The sequence below is a fragment of the Vigna unguiculata genome, chromosome 10, assembly GCF_004118075.2.
Source record: "Vigna unguiculata cultivar IT97K-499-35 chromosome 10, ASM411807v1, whole genome shotgun sequence".
In the NCBI taxonomy this organism is placed as follows: Eukaryota; Viridiplantae; Streptophyta; class Magnoliopsida; order Fabales; family Fabaceae; genus Vigna; species Vigna unguiculata.
This window is the reverse complement of record NC_040288.1, coordinates 32,119,418-32,136,826: the sequence shown is the minus strand read 5'-3', so window position 1 is coordinate 32,136,826 and position 17,409 is coordinate 32,119,418. Positions and strand designations below refer to the sequence as shown.

Below are 17,409 nucleotides of genomic sequence, written 5' to 3'. Positions count from 1 at the left end.
GTACGTAATTCCTTGAAGTCTCTAGGTGGGACTTCAGGGTCGTGCTTCAGTGGTCAGAACGTAATTCCATGGCCCCTGTTAGTGGGTGTCCATGGTGGTGTCACATCTATATAACTTGGTAAGGATTCAATGTAAGGATCGCATCTTGACACTCTAAGGAGTCAGTTAGTCTCACTTAGAGCGGACTGGCTCTTGTGGTGAGAGTAGCATAAGGCCTGAAACTCATTAAGGGCTAACCTTGTGTGTGAGGGAAATTGATTCATTGTAACACTTGTAACACATAGCTCGGGGGTGAGCAGAGGTATCCACCACAAGTGCAAGCATCTGCTGAATCCGACTCGGTTATATGTATCCGGATGAGTCGAGTCTTAGTGTATTGTTTTGGAATGTCATAACATGCTTGGGTAATGTATGTATAATTGACTGTGAAAGCATATCAGATTGCATGATAAAACCACTTTTGGCTCTAGCTTACCCTTTTTGTTTTTGTTGTGTGTCCTGCTGTGTGGTACTCTCTTTTGCGATGATCATCAACTTGTTGATGTGAGCAGATGCGAGGAACACCCGTGGTCAACAGGGAGGTGATAGTTCTGCTGCTTAGCCTTTGGGTTGACTTCTACCTTTGGGCTCTTCATTTAGGGCTAAGACCCATGTATTGTTTTCTCCGAAAATTTGTTTAAGTCTTTTTCACTCTATTACTTTACTTTGTACCTGGCATCGTGGTGTATCTCTTTTATTCGTCCTGTAAGCAATTGAAATATCTGTAGGAGTGACATTATACTCTTTTATCCTCGCTTCTTATATTATATTGTGTGACATATCCTTTATTTAGCTTTATTAACTAAATGAGGTGTTACAATTTTCCTCTATTGTAGAATTATTATGAATAACGAGTAATAACAATAATCTATAATAATATATCTATAACAATATATAAATATGATACCTTCTTTTTGTTCATATTTCTTTATTCCAATTTTACCCTTAATATTATTTTAAAAATTAATTATTTTATAAATATAATTTACCTTTAACTGTCCTTCTAAAACTTTTTTTGTCTTTAATTTTAAAAACTTCTCAGATTTTACTCTTTTAATTTTATATTGAACAATTATTTAAAAAATTAGTTACATTTTTTTATTGATCTTAACTCAATTTTTTATATAAATTAAAAAATGCGAACACACAGACATGATAACCTCACGTTTGTGTTTTTGCTAATAATAATAATAATAATAATAATAATAATAATAATAATAATAATATATAAAGAGATACCCTTTTTGTGTCTATATTTCGTTATTCCAGTTTTACCCATAATATTATTTTAAAAATTAATTATTTTATAAATATAGTTTACCTTTACGTAGGGGTGGCAAACGGGCCAGCCCGACCCGTTTTGGCCCGGCCCGTATGTGGCCCGTCAAAAAACGGGCCGGGACGGGCTGACCCGTCAAACAGAAACGGGCCAATATTCACAACTCGTCCCGTATAGGACGGGCTAACGGGCCGGGCCGGGCTGGCCCGTCTAGTTTTTTTTAATTTTTTTAATTAGTTTTCAAATTTTTTAATTTGTTTTATTTTTTTAATTTGTTTATATATACATATAAATTATTATTAAAGTCATATTTAATCAAATAAAATATTATTTTAACTTTTAATTGATTAGTTAATGTTTTTAATTAGATAAGTTAAAATAATTATTAAATTTACATATTAAATTATTCAATTATAACTAATAATTCAAACTTAATTTGTAGGTGTTAATGATTTAAATTACAATACTATTATATATTTCTACATTTAAAATATATAATCTAAAAAATTAATTTTTTTAATTATTTTTATTGTATTTTATTTTTTTAAAACGGGCCAACGGGCCAGAACGGGCCAGAACAGGCCAGCCCGTACTTTGGCCCGTCAAGTTGACGGGCTGGACGGGACGGGCCAGAACGGGTTGACGGGTTGAAATCTTCAACTCAGGTCGTTCCTTTTAGCACAGGCTGACGGGCTGGCTCGTTGGGCCCAACCCATTTTGTCACCCCTACCTTTACGAGTTCTTCTAAAACGTTTTTTGTCTTTAATTTTTAAAATTCCACATTTTATTATTTTATTTTTATATTAAACAACTATTTAAAAAATTAATTATATTTTTTTATTGATCTTAACTCAAATTCTTATAAAAATTAAAAAATGCGAACACACATGTTTTTGATAATAATAATAATAATAATAATAATAATAATAATAATAATAATAATAATAATAATAATATACACCTATATATAAGTATACCCATTTTAGTATCTACACTTTTATTCTATTTTACCCTTCAATAAATATTTTTTTTTAAATTAAAATAACTAATTTATCATTTTTACATTTCAAATAACTACTTTGTTATATTTAACTGTTTCATTCACTTAATTTTTCTTTTTAAATTAATATTTTTAAACTAAAATAAGTAGTTTTTACAAATGAATTAAATATTTTAACAAATGATTAATTTAAAAAAATTGAATAAATGAAACTAAATAAAAAAATATTTATATCAAAATTTAAAAAATTCTTCATTGTTATTTTTAAAATTAAAAAAAAATAAACACAAATAGCACGTATGTTTCACTAGTAATAATAGTAATAACAATACTAATACTTATACATCTACTACAAATACTACAAACACAAATAATAATATTAATTCAAAAAATAATACTAATATTAAGATCTAATCATGTTCATGGTCTCCATTTTCATAGCAAAATCTCAATTTGGTCCCTCTATTTTTTTTCGTTTCAATTTGGTCCCTTCTCTTGGTGGTACAATAAACCATTAATGGGGTGTCGCATGTTAGTTCCTGAAATTTTTGACTTTATTTTTTATTTTTGAATTTTAAAAAAAATGTCACGTGTCAAGTTGTCATCGTGTCACGTGGTAGTGATAGAGTGATGTGGCAGTGACAATGACATGTGTCACTTATATGTCAGGTGTCATTTTCACTTACTTAATTTAGTCCATTTATTTTAATTTTTGTCTCAATTTAGTCCCAATTTTTGTAAAAATTGAGTAATCTTATCCCTCTCCAAATTGAAATCAAATTTAATTTCTATATAAATGTACACAAATATTTATAATAAAATTGATATTTCAAGTAAACATTTTTAACAAAATTAAGTTTATTTAATTAATATTTTACATTGAACTTTATTTAAAATTGTTTTAAAGTTGTTAATAGAAAATAATGTTAATAGAAAAAAATCATAAATTATATTGATATTTTATTACATCGTACTTTAATATTGTTTTTTATTTGAATTTATATTTAAATAATTGTATATTTTTAAAATGTGTAAAGTTCAATCATTTGTACACAAATGTTTGAATTGGTGTAAAAGTAACAATTATAAAAAATTTTAAAATAATTTTAACTAGTTCATGTAACAATAAAAAACATATAAATTTGAAATTTGAAAACAATTTCAAGTAAAGTTGAATGTGAAACACAAATTTAAATAAACTTAGTCATGTTAAAAATATATAATAAAAATATCAGTTTGAATAAATATATTAAATTTAATAAAAATATTTGTATAACATTTATATAAAAATTATTTTTTGTTTCAATTTGGAGAGAGACGAAATTGCAATATTTTTACAAAAATATGGACTAAATTGAGACAAAAATTAGAATACAAGAACCAAATTGGGAATGAGAAAATGACACCTGGCATAATACTGACACGTGGCATTGTCACTGCCACGTGACACGACAACACAGCTTGACACGTGACAAATTTTTTATTTTTTTAAGAAAATAAAAAAACAAAAATAAAAAAGAATCAAAAAATCCAAGAACTGACACGGGACACCACATTTAACGATGTTACTATACCACTCACGGAAATGACTAAATTGAGATCAAATTTCCCAAAATAGGAACCAAATTGAGATGAAAAAAAAATAGAGAGACCAAATTGAGATTTTGCTACGAAAATGGGACCAAAGACATTATTAAACCTGATATTAATACATATATTAAATACAGGGACGGAGCATCATAGGAGCAGGGAGGGGCCTAGGCCCCCCCAATATTTTTGATTTTTTTCAAAATTATATATCCATTTTTTTAATTTTTAAAAATTTTGAAAATTTTAAATAGTATATTTTAGAAATTGATGATAATTAAATTGTGTCTCTTTATTTCTTTTATAAAATACAACATTTAATGTTAATAAATAATAAAACATAAAATCCAAAATAATAAAAAATAAAAAAATATTTAGGTTTAATTAGTCTTCTAGTATCTGTTTTCATCTAAAAATATCAAATTGCCACTAAATTGAAACTAAAAGAACTGGAAGATCAACTTACATATTTGGAAACAATAACCAAAAGAGTAATTAAACCAAATATTTATTAAAATATTTTTTATTTTCTTCTGTCATTGCCTTTTTAAATTTTGACAAAATTGTACTCATCTCTCACTATCATTATGTTTGCTGTCATTTCTCATATGTTTCCTTCATTTCTCGAAGAAAAAAAAATGTAACTCTCTCTTGTCTTACTTGATGATGAAATATTACTTTAATAGTTATTAAAATTATTTTTTATCTCATGAGCCTTTTGTATACTTACTTTTTATGATTATAGAAGAAAAAAAATAATGTATTATGTGTTTTTTTATAACCGATTTTTAATTGTGACTTGATTATAATATATTTTTCTTCTAATACTTATGTCTCTCAATATTTTATTAGATTATGATAAATTATTTTTTAATATATTTAAAAAAAAAACATATTGAAGAAGAATAGAATAATAAATTTATTTTGTAGAAGTAGTAGAAGGGAAGAAGCTACACATGAAGATAAAAACAAGTTAAATTATATTTCTTCACATCTTTTAAAATATTTAAAGCATTATACTAATAATCCAATCTAAGGATCCAATTATTTTATAGAAAGAATCATTTTTTAAAGTGTTATACTAATGGTCCAATCAAATGATCAAAAAATTATATTATTTTGGTCACTCCAAAACTTTTGGTCAAGATCCGTCACTGATTATATATATATATAGTTATAGATACATTTTGTCGGACGGGAAACAAATTTTAGCTTCTCATGCTACCATATTATGTTGAAAACTACTTAATTCATATTTTTTCACCTTTTTTTTTCAGTTCCTCCTTTTTCTTGTTCTCATTATCTACCTTTTCTCTCCAAACAAACTCCATATCTTCTTATCGTAATTGAATATATTTGAATTAAAAAATAATAATATTAATATAGTAACCTAAAATGTAGACCTCAACCTCAAATTCTGAAGTTTCCAAAAACACACTGCATTTTACCAATTCACTCGGTGCAAAACCTTACACATGTTAGGCCAAGCTATCATATCTAGTAAGAAAAATTCTCACTCCCTTACGAGGTTACGTGCATGCACTCATCCAACAACCTACGATTAAATACTGCATCATCATCTCCTTAAACAAACCAAAAGACAACAAAAATGTCTGCATTCGACCCTTACGCTCACCTTGGCTTCATCAAGAACCCCGACGGCACCATCACACGTTTATCCAAGTCCCCAACCGTGGAGGCCAACCCTGACCCTTCACCCGGAATCACCGTCGTTTCAAAAGATGTAACCATCGACGCCGAAAAGAAAACGTGGGTCCGAATCTTTCGACCCACCAAGCTCCCTTCCAACGACAACACGGTGGCGCGTTTGCCCATCGTCATTTACCTCCACAACGGTGGCTTTGTGCTCTTCACCCCTAGCAGCATCGACAGCCATAAGAAGTGCTCGCTCATCGCCGATGACGTCCCCTCCATCGTTGTCTCCGCCTCTTTCCGCCTCGCGCCGGAGCATCGTCTCCCGACACAGTACCAGGACGCATTCGACGCCGTTTTGTGGGTGAAGAACCAATTAAACAACCCCAATGGAGAGAAATGGTTAAAAGATTATGGGGACCCTTCTAGATGCTACCTTTATGGCTCTGACTGTGGTGCCAATATAGCTTTCAACGTTTCCATGCAGGTTTTTTTCTATGCATATCCACTTCTCATAATGTAGTTTCACAAATCTTTCTTTTTCATTTCAATAAACAAATTCTGCTTTTCGTGTAATATTCATGAAATGTTTTCGTGTAGACTGCTGACACAGATTTGAAGCCATTAAGGATTCGTGGTTTGGTTCTGAACCAACCCATGTTTGGAGGGGAGAAGAGAACAGGATCAGAGCTGAAGTTTGCAGCAGACCAAGTATTACCTTTGCCGGTGTTGGACTTGATGTGGAGTATGGCTTTGCCCAAAGGCACAGATCGTGACCATAGGTATTGCAACCCTATGGTGAAGGGACCGCACCTTGATAACGTTAGGAAGGTGGTGAAGTGTCTTGTTATAGGGTTCAATGGGGACATCATGGTGGACCGACAACAAGATTTTGTGACCATGTTGGTCAAATGTGGGGTGCAAGTGGAAGCACGTTTTGACCAAGTGGGGTTCCATGATATTGACATGGTGGATCCTGCTAGGGCTAGTGCTGTTGTAAATATTGCCAAGGACTTTATTCTTGGTTGAGTTACCCCTTTTGTAGCTTCTTTGGGTTAAGTTTCATGATTCTGAAAACTTTAAGAAAGGTTTTGTGGTAATTCTGAGGTTCTGTAACTATGTCATCGTGTGTATGGTTATAAGTTAACGTTATGAGTTACATTGGACTTTTCTTTTAACATCATTCGTGAATTGTTCTTTTTACTGTCCATTAAATGGTCTAAAACTTACGAGTAGATGTTTATAAAGACGTTGAATAATTGGCTTAAAAAAACACTAGAATTTAATTACCAAATTTCTAACTTCTATGAATATTGGTACTTTGCAAAATCATTTCCAGAATCAAGTAACTCAATAGATGGACTATATGAAAGTTGAAGAGTAAAACTAAAATTAAGTCTTTGCCTCTCTTTCGCTCCCTTTAGGCATAATAATAAAACTACTTATATATCACTAAAATAAAATATCTTATTAATAATCAATTTTAATAATCAAAAGTTGTTATATCGACAAATTTAGATACCAATTTACAAAATAAAAAATTATTGGTTATTAAACTGTTACTATTATGAATAAAAAATTATAATTGATCGTTAAATTGGTCTCAAAATTAAAAGAGAATATGTTGCTCTATTTTGAAAAAGAAAATTGAAACTAAATTGAATTAAAAAAACATATGTGAAAACTAAATTAAAACAAAGACACGTATGCAGGAACTAAATTGAAATTAAGATAATAACACTTGAGAGTGACACTTCCACGTGTCATTATCTTGTCACGTGGCACTGATAGTGCCACATGTCACACCACAAACATAATAGGTGACAATTTTCCTTTTTAAAAAATAAAAACTTAAGAATTTAAATTTAAATATTAAAAAATTAAAAAATTAAAAAAATCACATATTTACATGTGGCACGTCGTTAATGCTATTAATAATTTTTTTTAAATGATTTAATTGACACTTTTCAAAAGTTGGGATACAATTGAAATGTTTTTAAAAGTGGAGACCATCCCCACCAAAGTGAGGATCATCCGACTAATTCAGCCTAGTTATTATGTTATCATATTTGCCGTGGTTTACTTGTAGAATGTTTTGAAAAAAAAAATTTCATTTAGCCTAAAACTAACAAAGACCCCAACTTTGATTTTTTGTTTTAATAATTTTATGAAAGCTAACTTATTATATTAATGAGTTAATAGTTGAATTGACTATATGGCAAATTGTATTTGCTAATTGACTTAAAATAAATATTGATGGTTAACTAAAGGTTCCTGGTTTGACTTCATATGATGGTATTTTTAAAGGAAGTCGGGGTGAATATGTGAATACTTTTTCAGTTTTTTTAGGGGTGCAAAGTTATATTTATGATGAGTCTATAGGGGACATTTATACTTTGGAGAATACTGGGAGGGAAAGCTTTTTGAGGTTTTGGTTGGAAAGTGATTCTTCTTTATCATGTTATGTATTTTTTGGATCAACAAGTGATTTCTTAGTGTTTTAAAGGGAGATAACGTTTATGCTTGCATTTTTGTATGCATATGCAGTTCAAAATTTCTCATGTTTTTTTTTAAAGAAAATCATTGTTGTGTTAATAAGTTAACTAATTTAGCTTTCATTCATAAGAAAGCAATAAAGTTGTTTAATGTTTTACCTACATTTGTTTATTTATATTTATTTCATAATATGTATAACATGCCTATATTTCGTAAATTATAGTTTTTATGATGGATTTGGTTTGGTCCTTCCATGCTCTATATTATTTTACTTTATCTTTTTTTTTTTAATAAATTTTCATGTGATCACAAATGACTGATAGGTTTTGAGATGTTAACATATATCTTGAGATGTGAAAATTCATAATGATACCTAAGAGAATCTACTTTGAAATCAACTAATACCCTATTGACTCAATATATACATGGAAAAAAGAAATTAAAAGAATTATTCTTTTAATTTTATTGATAAATGTTTTACATTTGAGGTATGTTATTATAAAATACTTTATATATGAAATAATTACCAATTTCATATTATTCATGCAAGTATCAACTAATCATATCTTAGTGGTTATATTTTCCATTTAACTTTATAAAGAAGACAAGGAAAGGAGTTCAAACCTCCAGCAACTTGGGCCATCGGCACCCACTAGTCATGTGTGGGTTTTTCATGCATTCTCATAATTTCTATTTTATTTTTTTGAATTATTTATTTTTAGTATTGTTCAATATTTTGAATTGAAAACTTTAAAATTGACTAATTTAGAATTAATTTTCTTAACTTTTGAAAATGTTTGAATTTTATAAAAGTTTTAATCTGAAAATCTACTCTACATTTCGGAATAAAGGACTGATTTTGCACTACCAGGTTGATTGATTAACTCTTTTATATATATATATATATATATATATATATATATATATATATATATATATATATATATATATATATATATACTCTAGTCCCTTTCTAACTGTTGCCAATTGCTGTGATGATAATGGGTAGTGATGATGGATGATAGAGTTTTCATTAGGCTTAAATATACATTTGGTCCCTATTTTTATTGTTTTTATTCAATTTAGTCTTTATTTTTGTTTTATGTTTAATTAGGTCTTCATTTTCGTCAAATTGTTGTCAATTTGGTCCTTTTCACTAATGATGTTTAAATAGTTAACATTTTTGAATAGTACATATCACGTGTCAGCTCCAATTTTTTTTTTTAATTTTTTAATTTTTTTTTAATTTCAAAAAATATGTCCACATGTTAAATCACAATTGTGTCACGTGTCAGTTTGTTGTTGTATTATTTCTTTTTGTTCAATTTAGATCCGATATTCGTTATTTTTGTTCAATTCAGTCCCAATATTCGTTATTCTTGTTTAATTTAGTCCCAAATTTTGTTAAAATAAAACCATTTAATTTTCAAAATTGACATTACTATTAGTTATTTTTTAAATTCTATTATAAATTATAATATTTAATTATAAATTGAATATAATTTTTAGATTCAATTGTTAAATAGAATATAATTATTTAAATATTATTAAAATATAATTATTAAAATTTTAAAAATATATATTAACATTTGTAAAATTCACATTTAAATTAAAAATATTTAATATTTCTATTGCATTTTAGATATTAAAATCTAAAATATTTTATATTTAAATGTTAATTTTACAAATATTAGTTTACTTTTCTAAAATGTTTTGAATATTTAAAATATTTGTATATATCAATTTTAAAAGTATTTTAGAATATAAATATTAAAAAAATTAATAACTATATTCTTATAATATTTTAAATAATTATATTCTATTTAGCAATTAAATATAAGAATTTTATTCGATTTTTAATTAAATTTAATAATTTATAATTAAATTTAAAAAATAATAAATTTAAATGTCAGTTTTGAAAAATATTAATATAATTTGTATAAAAAATATTAAATTTAGTGTCAATTTAAAAGGACCAAAATTGATTTATTTTAACAAAAATTGGGACTAAATTGAATAAAAATAACGAATATAGGGACTAAATTTTAATAAAAAAAATAATACTACTATAAAATGACATGTGACACAATTGTGACTTGCCACGTGGACAAATTTTCTGAAATTAAAAAATTAAAAAAATAAAAAAAAAATAAAAAAACCAAGAGCTGACATGTGGCATGTACCGTTCAAAACGTTAACTATTTAAACACCGTTAGTGAAAAGGTCCAAATTGACCATAATTTGACAAAAATGAGGATTTAATTTAATACAAAACAAAAATAGAAATCAAATTAAATAAAAACAACAAAAATAGAGACAAATATATATTTAAGCCTTTCCAATTATGTTATAAATATTCTAAGTTCTAATATGTTTGGAATTTGATATTCCTTTCTAATTGTTGCCAATTTGCTATGTGATGATTATGGGTCCAAGGGATAATGATGAGGAATGATGGAGAATGTCCTTTTACTCATTTTCATTACTCAAATGTATAATTTAGAATTTAACCTAATGTTGAACTAACATTGAAATAAAATAATTTAAGATTGGACAAATCATCGTTCTAGATGTTATTGGATTGCAACTCCAAATCTTCAATGTTTTGTTATTAATTCTCATATTTGCTCTCTTTTGGAATAGTAGGTACCCCGGAAATCGCAATTGAAATACACCATCAAGGATACAAGTCTAGTTTTTAAATTTAAGGGAGTGCTGACAGTAATTTGCAGGTGCCGGAAACAAAAACTGAACACAAATGTAGATTTGGGTCATGAAATATAGAGCATACCAAATCAAACCTCGGGCCTCAGGCAACTTGTTTGACCTATTGCTTCCTGCAACCCCACAGTTACTAACTGCATCTCTGCACTAATAGTAAAAAACTAAACTATCTTTCACATTGTCACCACTGTCCTTACTTCCATCACTGTCACTGTTACAGAGGAAGAAGAAGAGAGGAAGAATACTGCATAGAAAGAAAAACATTAACTCGTTCCGAAAAACGTTTTCCAAAATGTATTTTCTGATCCGGATCAGAATGCATTCAATGTGTGGTATTCCAGAAATTTTGTTTCAAAAGACATTGTATAGATTTTGGAAATTTTCTTTTTAAAATTTTATTATGCAAAGCTTTTACAATGTATTTCATATTTTTCCAAAAAAAATTTGAAAATTTTATTTCAAAAACCCTATTTCACAAAAATTGAGGAGTACACAAACTAAAGCCCCGACAGTTTCTTCTTAGCTCCTATCAAATTTCTTCTTGTACTTCATTATTTCGAATTTTATTTTTCAGAATTCAATAAAAAACATTTTTTCAAAAAAAGAGTGGTGTGTGTTTAGTAAGCGTCTTCCAAAAAAATATTTTCAAAATTAATTTAGTGAACTTCAGAGAAAAAAATCCAAAACAATAGGGTGTAGGGAAAATTTTGATAGCATACAAAAAGAAATTGTACACACATATGATCGCATGCATAACCGGTCGAGCGCAATTTTTAAATTTTGTTGTTTTTTATTTTTTATCGACAATTATTAATTATTAAATTTTTATTAGTACGAGAGTTGAATTTATAATTTCTCTCGTTTTTATTCTAAATTATATCATACCATCTTTATTTCTCTAAATGCTTAGCGAAAGAGTTTATAACTAGGCTTGATAAAAGTAAAAATTATTTCATCAATTAAATAAGTGAAGAATACTTTATACAACTCATGATTCTAGACAAATGAAAAAAAATGCATTAAATTTAGCCTTATGCTCTCAACCATCTTAATTATTAAAACAACTAACATTGTCTACTCTCTTGTCTCTATTAATTCACATTAATTTGTGTAGGGAAAAGTTGTCCTTTAAAGCTACAAATAACCTAATCCCCTGTTTTCACAAACACAATGTCACATTTCTTTCTTTTTACAATCCTACCTACCAAAATTTCATCAAATAAAAAAGGTTAAAATACGTTTTTTTCCTAATTTTAGTCAAATTTTGTCAAAAAGTCCTAATTATTTTTTTCAAATAGGTTATATTTTTTGTCAATTTTGTTTAATTTGGTATTTTTTGTTAACATTGTTTAAATCATTAACCGTTATTAAGAGTGACTCACATTTTTAAATTTTTAATTTATTTTTAATATACACCTGTCAATCCACCAGTATGTCATGTATCGGAGTCCATGTTTAACATTCAATTTGGTCCCTATATTTGTTAGTTTTGTTCAATTTAGTTCTAATTTCTTTTAACATAAACTAATTTTGTTCATTTTCAAATTGAAATCAAATTTAATTTTTATATTAAAATTCACATTTTTTATTAAATGTTTTTATATAATATATTAAAATTCACATTATTATAACTTTTATATAAAAAATAAATTTGGTCTCATCATCCACAAGGATAAAATCGGTCAATTTTAAACAAAATTGGGATTAAATTGAACAAATATAAGGACGAAATTAAATATAAAACATTGACTTTAACACGTTGTCGGATTTACATGTGTACATTTAAAAAAAAAACACGACATGTGACCGTCACTATTCATAATCCTTAATGATTTAAACGGTGTTAGCAAAAAAAGATTAAATTGAACAAAATTGACGAAATTTGAATATATTTGAGCACACCAACAAAATTAAGACTTATTTGACAAAATTTGACGAAAATTAAGACTAAAAATATATTTTAACCAATGAAAAGAAAATTTCTATTAAATTAATTTTTAAACATGTACAAACACACTTACTCAATTAGATTCATCCCGTTTATTACAAACTTTTTTTTCATGCACCAAACCCTAAATTTGACATTCCCCTCCATAACATTCAAAAAAGCTGTAAACATTAAAAGAACAAATCAGAAGAAGAAACGGTGAAAGAGTCAAATAGAAGATTGAGAAGTAAGAGAGAGGACGAAGTTCTTAATATTTTGGGCCAAAGCGATAGCCTTAGTTTCATCAAAGATCTCCACAGCATGGTACCCGTCCTCCACGAACCGTTTCTCCACGCGCACGCCACGCGCCTCCAAAATCCTCGCCAACTCCTTCTGCTTGTCCACCAAGGGATCTCCACCGTAGCCGTTGATGAAACACGCGGGCAGCCGTCCGATCTTGTCGCCGTGAGCTGCATCCGCCGCCGTCGGATTGCAGTACACGTGGTCGCGATCCGCGCCCTCGGGGAGCGAGAGGGACCACATGAGGTCGTTAGCGGGTAACGGCAAGATACGGTCGTTAACGAGACGGAGTTCAGAGTCAGAGCGCTGGGACCCACTGAAATAGGGAGCGTTCATCACGATTCCGAGGATTTTGAGAGGGGAGAGATCGTGGTCGAGTGCACGGAGCGCTGCAAAGTAGGCGATGTTTCCCCCGGCACTGCTTCCCATAAGGAAGCACTTGGAGAAGTCCACGTGGTCGCTGAGCCAGGGATGGGCCTGGGCTGGGTCACGGGCCTGATCCTGGGCCCAGAGGAGGGCGTCGAGGGCGTCGTCGTAGGCGGCCGGGAGGCGGTGTTCGGGGCTGAGGCGGTAGTCCACGGAGGCGATGACGGCTGGGAGGGAGGCGGCGAGAGGGGTGCAGGAGTGGTGGAAGATGAAGGAGGAGGGGTGGTAGAGGATGAATCCGCCGCCGTGGAAGTAGAGGATGAGGGGGAGTTTTTGGGCGGGCGGAGGGTGCGGGAGGAAGAGGCGGAGGGAGGTGTTGGTGGCGGCATTGAGAGGGATGTCGACGGAAAGAGAGGGTTCGGAAGTGGGGGGTGTCAGGGAAGGAGGAACCGTGGGAACGACGTAGTTTCTGGTGAGAGAACCGTCAGGGTTGAGTTTGATTTTGAGGAATTCGAAAGGATCCATGGCGGATGAAGAAATTGAAGGTGCTGCTGCTTCTGACATTGTTTACCAACAATGTGTTTATAAGCTATGAGAAAGAAAAAGAAGATGAAGAAGAAGAGTTTAAGTGTTGACAGTGTGAAGTGAAGTGAAAGTTATGTACATATTTTTTAGCACGTAAATTCATTGCATTCTTCATGATAATAAATAATTAAAAAATATGAATAAAACGTAATATTTTTACATTTATTTATCCTACACTTTATATGGTTTTGCATTAATGATCATGCGGTGCAACCTAACAAATGGTTACAAATTCTACCATCTCACCTGCACCTACATGGACCACTCTCGCTCATTTATTTCACACAACAAACATACTCCAAAATCTAAACATATCATTCATCTCATACATGCCATTGCCACAAAGAAACCAAAACAAACAATTTTTACGAGGTTTTGGCACCAGAGATCAAATCCACCTACTCATTCTACATTGTTTGTTCTGTTCACATATCATAAAAGGAGAAAAATTAAACACTTACCACCACTCAATTCAGTTTTTCTTAATGGCTTGTAAATGATATTTATTTATTGGGTCTCGTTAATCGGCGCCTGATTAAAGTAATTAATATGAATTGAATTCTATAAAAAAATATATAGATAAATATAATATTAAATTAAATCTGATCTAATCATCATAAATGTAATTTTATTTTATTTAAAAGATAGAAATGTCCATAATTGTTATACATGTATGTTTCATATTTTATCTAACGTTCATCAATAAAAGTTAAAAAATAATTAAATAATAAAATAATTATGTTTTATTATTTTTAAAAATTAAATATAATTAAATATAAAGAAGTTTAAATTAACAGTACAACCATAAAAAAAATAGTGTTAAATATATACAAAATTTATAAAAAAGAAACAAAAATAAAATATTTTAATAGAGACTTTAAAAATTTCAAAGTCATTCTCCTATATCGATAAGTTATTGTCTAAAACTTTGAAAATAATTACTAAAGGATAAAATTGAAAAAAATAAAATAAGCACCAAAGAAAAATTCTCTTATATATATATATATATATATATATATATATATTTAAATAATTTATTATGGTTTAAAAAGAAAAAATAAAAATTATATAAAGACTTTTTGTTAACAAAAATTTTGTCAAAATATCAAATTTTTTTTAAATTTCCTATTTAATGAAGAACTATTTTAGACATTTTTATTTACAATAATAATAACATCATTTGTTCTTCAAACTAATGTAAAATTAAAAGGTAATACATTGTTGTTTGTAAAATCTCTATGTAATATAACTTTTCTACAGTTTTACAAAGTTAACTAATAAATAAGAGAAATAAATTTTGTAACATTAAGTATGTTTTTAATTTCTCTGAAAAATTATAACTAGTTTTTATCTTAAATTTTAATATGTTTTGAATATTAAATTTTAAAAATAAATAAATATATTTTTTTCAATTTCATTATGTTAAATTTGTTTGCTTCTTAAATAACTTTTTAAGTTGAAAAATGAATCAATCAATATAAATAATTCAAATATTAATTCTGAAACATTGTTTGACATATAAAAAAAATAAAAATATTTGAATTAAAAAAATTATATTTATTAAATTTAAAATTTTAAACTAATTTGTATGAAAATTTGAAATATAAACACATAAACGAATATCAATTTTATGCAAAAAAAAATAGATTAAAAACATATTAACCTATTTTTTTATAAGATTTTCCGTGTGAATATTTTCACATCACTTCTTCTTTTTTCCAGTAATGTATAATTTATCAACAGGTTTGAAATAAACCAACAATTTTCTATTATTATCCTCACTGTTACTTAAATTTCTAAAATAATTGGTGTATGAAAATTTTCTGGAAGTATCATCCGAAGTAAAATTACTAAGATTCGCTTCTCTAATGGACTTCTTTTGTTAAAATCTTCGTTGCTTCATTGTCAAGATTACCCAATTTCTGAGAAAATAAATATCCAAAGAAGGAATTAACTGTTCTTTGTCATTGAAATATTAATTTCATTTTCACTTACACAACTTTCATTATACAACATTTTATTTTATGATATAAATTTCCATTAAAGCCTAACTTTTCAAAAATAAATTTATTAAGCGCTTTATATAATTTAATTAAGTCTTCCTCTCTTTTTTTTTTTTTCCTTTTCCATTCCTAGATAGAGTTTTTTTAGAAAGTATATTGTGAAAGCCAATTAAATAGTAAATTCAGACAAGAAAAAAAAACACTTAACTTATTAGGAAAAAGACCAGGAAAATTAACACGTAGAAAGCAAATCAAATTGAATACTGTTTACATTGTCATGCTAATTCCAAGAGCTAATTAACTTTTCTTGTAGTATAAATTAAAACATTTTAAACAAATAAATTAAAAAACTAATATAAAAATTAAAACAATTAAACAATCAATAATAACAATTAAGAAATTAAAAATAACAAATGTAAACATTTAAAAATACCAATGTGAAAATATTTAACAAAGATTTGAAAGGAAAATAATAAATTGTTAAAATAATTTATAATTTTCTTATAAATTTAATGTAACTTTTTTAAAATAAAATATCACATTTCTAAATTCGGTACTGTAAAGTACTTTTTTATTTTTTAAAATAAGTTAAACCACAATGTTCAAATGTATTCCGTCAGATGCCATAGAAAAGAAGTTAGTATGTGCGTGTTATTCTTTTCCAATCTTTCTCCCTTTTATATCAGAAAATAAGAATTTTACTTAATACAATTTAGGGTTAAGTATGGTTTTATTTCATGAATTTTGATCCGAAATTGAAATTTGTTAAAAATTTTGATCAATTTGGGTCCCTAAACTTTAAATTGAATAAATATATAATCGTTTTAATTCAATTATGTTAATTTTTTTTACGTGTCAAACACGTTTCAATTTAGTATTTGAGTTTTTTACATGTTTGACACATTTCCGATTTAATATTTACTGGAAAATACGTTCGATACCCAAAAAAATTAACGTAATTAGGTTAAAAGGACTATATTTATTCATTTTTAAAATTTAGAAACTAGAATGTATTGAAGTTTCAGACAAAAACAAAATCTAATTTTGGGTCAAAGTTCAGAGATTAAAAACATACTTAACCCTACAATTTAACTACAAACTCTTCCAAACACAAAATATCTTTCAATCATCTAAACCCATCTTTTTTTTCATGTTTTTGTTCTTAATTTCATTTTTGGTTTCTAAATTGTATTTAATGTTTTTTAATCAAGTTAAAAAAAATGCAAAAACACATTTCACATATACTAAAACATATTTATGTGTGGTAACTGGGATATGTAATGTGTAGTTGGGTAAGGGCCTATATGTTCCTACTATACATTTTCGCTGGAAAGTACTATTAAATAAACACAAACACTCATGAGTTTTATTAACTGCAATAAAAATAAAAATATCAGCATGAATTGTATTGAAATAAAAATATCTACGTTTAGTTTGGTGAAGAGATATC

The 17,409-nt window shown here is 28.2% G+C and overlaps 2 protein-coding genes across 2 annotated transcripts; one reads left to right on the top strand and one right to left on the bottom strand.

Annotated features, from left to right (window-relative positions):
* Window positions 1-5,514: 5,514 nt before the first annotated feature.
* LOC114165842 (probable carboxylesterase 9) lies at window positions 5,515-6,667 on the top strand. Its single transcript, XM_028050440.1, has 2 exons — window positions 5,515-6,045; window positions 6,159-6,667. Exons 1-2 carry the CDS (start codon window positions 5,515-5,517, stop codon window positions 6,585-6,587), a joined length of 960 nt encoding a protein of 319 aa, XP_027906241.1. The 3' UTR covers window positions 6,588-6,667.
* A 6,115-nt stretch (window positions 6,668-12,782) lies between these two features.
* LOC114167414 (probable carboxylesterase 8) lies at window positions 12,783-14,036 on the bottom strand. The gene has a single exon (XM_028052501.1). It carries the CDS (start codon window positions 13,933-13,935, stop codon window positions 12,934-12,936), a length of 1,002 nt encoding a protein of 333 aa, XP_027908302.1. The 5' UTR covers window positions 13,936-14,036; the 3' UTR covers window positions 12,783-12,933.
* Window positions 14,037-17,409: the final 3,373 nt, after the last annotated feature.